We start from the raw sequence: 6,000 nt of genomic DNA, 5'->3' as shown, positions 1-6,000 counted from the left end.
TTCTTGTGTTTGAGAATTGGAGAAGACAAACGGAATAAGCACTGCTGAGAGGGGCACTTCAGATGCAGCCGAGAGGCCACTGAGCACATGAGGCTAATGTCTCGGCTTGTGCAGCTGCTGTTAAAATTGCGACAAACAGCCTGGGTCCGTGATTATCACATAGATGTGTTTGGACTCCACTTCCCCATCATGGGACCAGACTACCTGCATTCCTCACCTCGGAGGGAGCCAATCCGTTCCCACAGCCAGCATCCCCATTTACATAATGCCTAACCAATCCCCAGTGACCTCCAACATCCTTCCTCTTCGTGGAGGCCCTTCACGAGAAAGCTCTTATGGCTTTGCCCTTTATTGATAAACGCTGCCTTTCTATGTTCCCTTCAGAGCACAGTTTAAGTTGTAAGCTCACTCTGTTCCAGATCACAATCCCTCCTTTGCTCAGATAAATGCTTTTCTTTATTACGGCCTGGACTTTTCTTTAGTTTGTTAACAGTTTGCATTCCTTGTTCCTCTTTAGTCTGTAATTCATTTATTGGTTTATACTCCATGTGTCTCCATCGCCTATGCCATGTGAGAGAGGTGGCTTCAAGAGACCCACCCTGTGTTCCTTGGGTTTGAGGAGCTTGAGAACTGACATGACATGTTATATCAACAGAGTTCAGACAAGAAATTAAACTGCACTAGAAGACAACTCTTCCCATATCAACACCGGGGCATGGATTCCCACACACGTGTGCACCCTGGACAGCACGTGGGCCTAGCAGGAGGGACCGGGCATGCGCCCACTTGTAAGTCCTGAGGAAAGGGAAGGGTGCCTGAGCTCCTTAGAATAAATCAGGAACCAAGGAAGAACAAAGAGTCTCACTAAAATTCTGTTTTTCAATTAAAAAAATTTTTTTTATTGATAAGACTGATTTGAGAGAGAGGAAGGGAAACATTGATTTCTTGTTCCACCTATTCATGCATTCATTGGTTGAATCTTGTATGTGCCCTGACCAGGAATCAAACCTGCAACCTTGGTGAATCCAGATCCTGAGCTACCCGGCCAGGACTAAAAGTCTTTATAAGGCAACCATGGTGGCTAGTCACACCCAGACCCTACAAGGCTTCAACACTAAAGGACAGTGATTACCAGAAACAGGGTCTGTTCTGTCTACATCCTGATCAAAGGTTCCTCCCAAGAGTCTCAAAGCAATTTGATCATTTCCACGCCAGGAGGTTCAGCAGCAACTCAACCTTACCCTTTCTACGCATCCCTTCCATGGCATGTAAAACAACCACTGACGCTCATGCACCTGAATTGTGACCTCTAATCTCAAATGTACCTTTACTTTTTTTTTCTGCCTAGCAAGTCTCTCTCACTTTCCCCAAGTCAGAGCACTGTTTCAAAGTTAGCCCTCAGTAAGACCTAAATAAAACTCTTTTCTTAAATTACAGAGATTCCGTTTTCTTTTCCTCAACAGTCTCATCCAGGATTGCGACAGCTGGTCCCTGACAACCAGAGCTGACAACGAAAACATTTGCAGCCCCAGCAGAGTATTTCTGAGGAACTCACAAAAGCTCCTTTCAGAGAAATAGTCACTTTGAACAACTGCCAAATCCATAGCAGACCTCAAGAGACCAGCCACAAGAGGTCATTCCGTCCCCCAACCCCTCCCACGAGGGCTGGGCAGCAGAGGTCAGGCATGGGGCCTGCCTTACCCTTTACCCCACAAGATGTGAGGCAACCTTGTACCGTGTGACTTGGTCCTATCAGGGCACAGCTGATTGGCCTAGGGGTCACCTGACCCAATGGCAGCCAATTAGCTTCTCTCTCAGAAACGAACTGGGAGCACCTGGCAGGCAGGGGGAACGGATGAGGGTGAGGTGATGCAGAAGAGGCCACAGGAGCGGATGTGGGGTCAGAGCCTCCGGGTCGTGGCAAGCCCAACCCAAGTGGTGAGACAGCAGCAGTGCTGATGGGAGTGCGGTGTGAAAGCAATAGGCAGAGGAGAGATGTGAAGAGCAGAGCAGATAATAAGGCTGGTTTTAAGGCTGGCAAGAGCATATATTGAGTTTCCTTATGGCAAAGGTTTGATTTTGGTTTGGATGTTTTGTCATTGATTTTGAGGGGCGGGGGGAAACATCGATTTGTTCTTCCACTTATCCATGCCGTCATTGGTTGATTCTTGTATGTGCCCTGACTGGGGATCAAACCTGCATCCTTGGCCTATCCAGATGGTGCTTTAACCAACTGAGCCACCCAGCCAGGGCTGGTTCAGTTTTAACTCCAGTGAACATCTATAGACTCCAGCTGCTGAGTCTAGAAGCCTGGGTCTGGCTCCGGGCCAAGGTTCCGCCCTTGTATATCAATCAAGTCTATCTCCTCACAACCAGAAACGCCCATTACTCAACCTAAAGGAGTTGGACTGTTTCCTGCAGATTAAAAAATGCAGCCCACAAAGAGAAAGTGAGAGAAAATCACCGAAGGGCCAAGGCACAAAGGGGCACCACCAGGAACAGAGCCCAGCTGTGCCCCCAGTGCACTTCACATCAGGCAGTTCTTGCTGCATTTGCCCCAGTAAAATCCTCCCTTATTGGGCTGTATTTAATTCTGTGAAAATAAGCTTTATAAAAACAATGAAATCCATAAACCAAAGCTCAAACCTCTAGCAAAATAAGACCCCCTTAATGTATAAAGTGATTGCTGTCAGGACAGTCCTTTCAGCTTATTGCTTTTGCCGCTTGTTTCTTGAGAGCAGGGCTCCAACGACGCATGCAGCTGCAAAGCCCACTCCCGCGATGCCAACCGCCATGACAGTATCTCTGACCTGCAAGCAAGAGGAGGGCGGGTCAGACTCTGTGTCGGGAATCTGAGTACAGGCTGTGCATTCAACAAGAACATTCAGCTCAGAGAGACTCACGCCCTTTTGTCTCCTTAACAAACTCAAAAGTCAACAAAGGTTGACAAGGGAATGGGGAGAAGAGGGCTGGATGGGGAAAGAACTGGTGGATGAGCCAGCTGGCCAGGAGTTGGGTTCTTCCAACTAGACTTGAAGAAGGAACTCGATTTACCCCGTGGGTGTGTCAAGCACATGAATCCCCAGAGCAGGGCTGTGGAAAGGACTGGAAGAAGAAGCCAGGACGGTTTAGACCCTGGCTGGCCAGCAGGGAGCCCTGGAAGCATGAATGAAGTCAAGGAGGAATTGTTATTGAATAGTCATAAACTATGACCTCCATGAAAGCAAGGACCTCACTTGTCTTGCTTATCGCTGAATCCTTGGTGCCCAGCCAGGCACAGAGGTGCTCTTTACATTTTCATTTTGTTTTGTTTTGTTTTGTTTTGTTTTTGAGGAGGGGAGGAAGGGAGAGAGATGAGAATGAGAAACATCAACTCATAGTTGCGGTACATTAGTTGTTCATTGATTGCTTTTCATATGTGCTTTGACAGGGGGCTCCAGCCAAGCCAGTGACCCCTTGCTCAAGCCACTGACCTTGGGCTCAAGCCAGCGACCTTGGGCTCAAGCTAGCGACCTTGGGCTCAAGCCAGCAACCTTGGGCTACAAGCCAGCAAGTTTTGGGCTCAACACAGCAACCTTGGGATCATGTCGAAGATCCCATGCTCAAGCCAGTGACCTCACACTCAAGCTGTTGAGCCCATGCTCAAGCCGGCGACCTCAGCGCTTCAAACCTGGGACCTCAGCATCCCAGGTCAAGGCTCTATCCACTGTGCCACCACCAGTCAAGGCACTCTCTACATATTCTTACATAAAGGACTCAACAATGAATAGTAGTGATGTTATACTTTAAATGATAAGGATGACTTGTATTGCTTACACTACAAAAAAAGTTGCCAAAATATAAAAGTGAGGTTCAAGGTAAAAACTAAATGTATCAAATTTTACTTCCTCCTGAAACCCAACTGAAAGTAGAGTAAGCCATGTGCTGTAGGCCTGGTTCCACAAGGACACAGAGAACACTCAAGTCGAAGGCAGCAGCGGGAAAACCTGAGGATAGTCACACCGGGTGGGGCAAAAGTAGGAGTACAGTTGTGAGTACGCAAACAGTTCATCCTTGTATCATTAGTTAGCACTTAGGGCATTGTTTTCCATACAAACAACTGCACGCCTACTTTTGCCCCACCCTGTTATTATACAACAGAATCCTTGAAAATGATCACCTATTGGTAACACCAGGTATCTCTGGAAGCGCGAGAAGGAGAGAGCTTTGGCTGGGTCCCTGACGCTCTCCATAACCACAGCGGAGTCTAATGTCTATTCTCTGGAGCAGGAAAAACAGAAGATTTGGGGGCCTGGAAGCCTGGAAGCACACATGAGGATATGGGTACCACACTAAAAACTAGGGACTGAGAGACCATACACATGCTAAGAGTGGGGCTCTTGGCCCTCCTAACCTGAGGAAGGTTAGATTTATCCTAACATCTCTCAGGATAAATAGCAGAAAGATAAAGACTTAGGTTATAAATAGGAAGCCAAAGGTTATAAATAGGAAACAATCCCAGCAGTCCCGCGTCTGAAGAATAGCCATCCCAGAAAGAGATAATAGAGGAAACTCAGACTGGGGCAGTCAAGTGAAATAAGTCAGGAAAATTAACTAGGGCCAAAGGATGAATGCTTTCAGATTGAAACGGTGCTCCAAGGCTCAACTCAATGAACAAAAGCCGACCTACACCACGGCCCATTGCTGTGTAATATTAGAATAGTGGGTAAAGAAAGGATTACAACTGCTAGAGCCGGGGGAGGGGGAGGGTCAGGCTGCCTGGCTCTGGAGCCCAGCTGGAAAGCCAGTCCGTCCGACGGCCCTTCCCCCTTGCTCCCTTCCCAGTCTCTTAGCTACGATGTTCTCACATCCTCCATTCCAGTCCTTTATGTTTTATCAGGTGCAGCAGCAACACTGGTAACAAAACTGAGTGGGAATGGTCCAGACCAGTAAGCAACAGCAAGAAAGCTGGGCCTCTCCCCGTTTCCAGCATCATCCAGGGCCCAGTTCTGGGGGCACCAGCTCCTGCGACAATACAGAGGGGAGCCAACTCTCTCTTCAGCTCATAGCAACTGTTCCCAATGAAGACGCATAGCCCAGGTCAGCAAAACAGTACTTTTCCCCACTGAAGGCATGAGAGAGTGTCAGGAACACAGAGCAAGAACTCGCATCCCCAAAACCCAGCCAGGCATTTAAGCAGAATCAAGAACAACAAAGAAAAAGAGTCTTCATCATTTTATGCCAAGACATCCAATGAGGACAGTATGCCAGCCGTCCCAGGAATAAAAAGGATGGAAATGTGGACGTGATACCCAAAATCCACAGCCTTCCATGGCACGGTCAATCCTGCCCTTGCTACTCCAACCACAGAGCTTGCCTAGATTCTATATGTTGTGGCTGCCACAATCCCCGCGTGAATGCAGAGAATTTGGAGGTCTTCGATGGCTTGCCCAGGCTCATCTGAGCCATAACTGGGTCCAGTACGGCTATACATGAAATACACCAGGGTAACTAGCATCACAAAGCACCCATAACCGATGCTCTTAGCAGCCAGAACACATGATGACAAAACTGGATAAAACTAAAGAGGTGAGGTTTGACTCCTGTTCAGTCTTTAAACCTCCCTCCAAAAGGTAATGAGGCACAGTTCCGTGGCAGCCTTGGTTCTGCTGGGTTAACTTGCTAGGAAACCTGCATAAACCCATTTGTACTGCATAACTCCGGTGTTTTCCTGGCTCAGCTCTGTGTCAGGATGGGAGAAATGGCTGGCAGATGATGCAGAAGGCACACGATGCCCCCAGCTCTTTACAGAGTCTCATAGTGTGAGAAACGCTGAAGCAGCTGGTTTATACAGAAGACACTTTGTCCAGGAAAAGGACAACAACCCCTTTGTTTGTGGTCATGCTTTGTGCAACGTCACAGAGTATAATTAAACACAAGAAAGTGGTATCTAGTTAGTCTTGGCGGTGCTGATATTACAGGGAAAATGATCGGCCGGAGGCAAGGCTGCCTCAGACATCA

General features: G+C 47.9%; 1 protein-coding gene across 1 annotated transcript in view; it reads right to left on the bottom strand.

Annotated features, from left to right (window-relative positions):
• Positions 1-870: 870 nt before the first annotated feature.
• LOC136388083 (phospholipase A and acyltransferase 3) overlaps positions 871-6,000 on the bottom strand; it is a 28,002-nt gene continuing 22,872 nt past the window's right edge. Inside the window, exon 5 of the mRNA XM_066360108.1 lies at positions 871-2,810. Coding sequence (XP_066216205.1) covers positions 2,709-2,810 — 102 coding nt within the window. The 3' untranslated portion in view covers positions 871-2,708. The remainder of the gene's footprint in view (positions 2,811-6,000) is intronic.

Source organism: Saccopteryx leptura, chromosome 1 (genome assembly GCF_036850995.1).
Source record: "Saccopteryx leptura isolate mSacLep1 chromosome 1, mSacLep1_pri_phased_curated, whole genome shotgun sequence".
NCBI classification, from domain to species: Eukaryota; Metazoa; Chordata; class Mammalia; order Chiroptera; family Emballonuridae; genus Saccopteryx; species Saccopteryx leptura.
The sequence above is the reverse complement of the archived record's forward strand: the minus strand, read 5'-3'. Positions and strand labels throughout refer to the sequence as shown.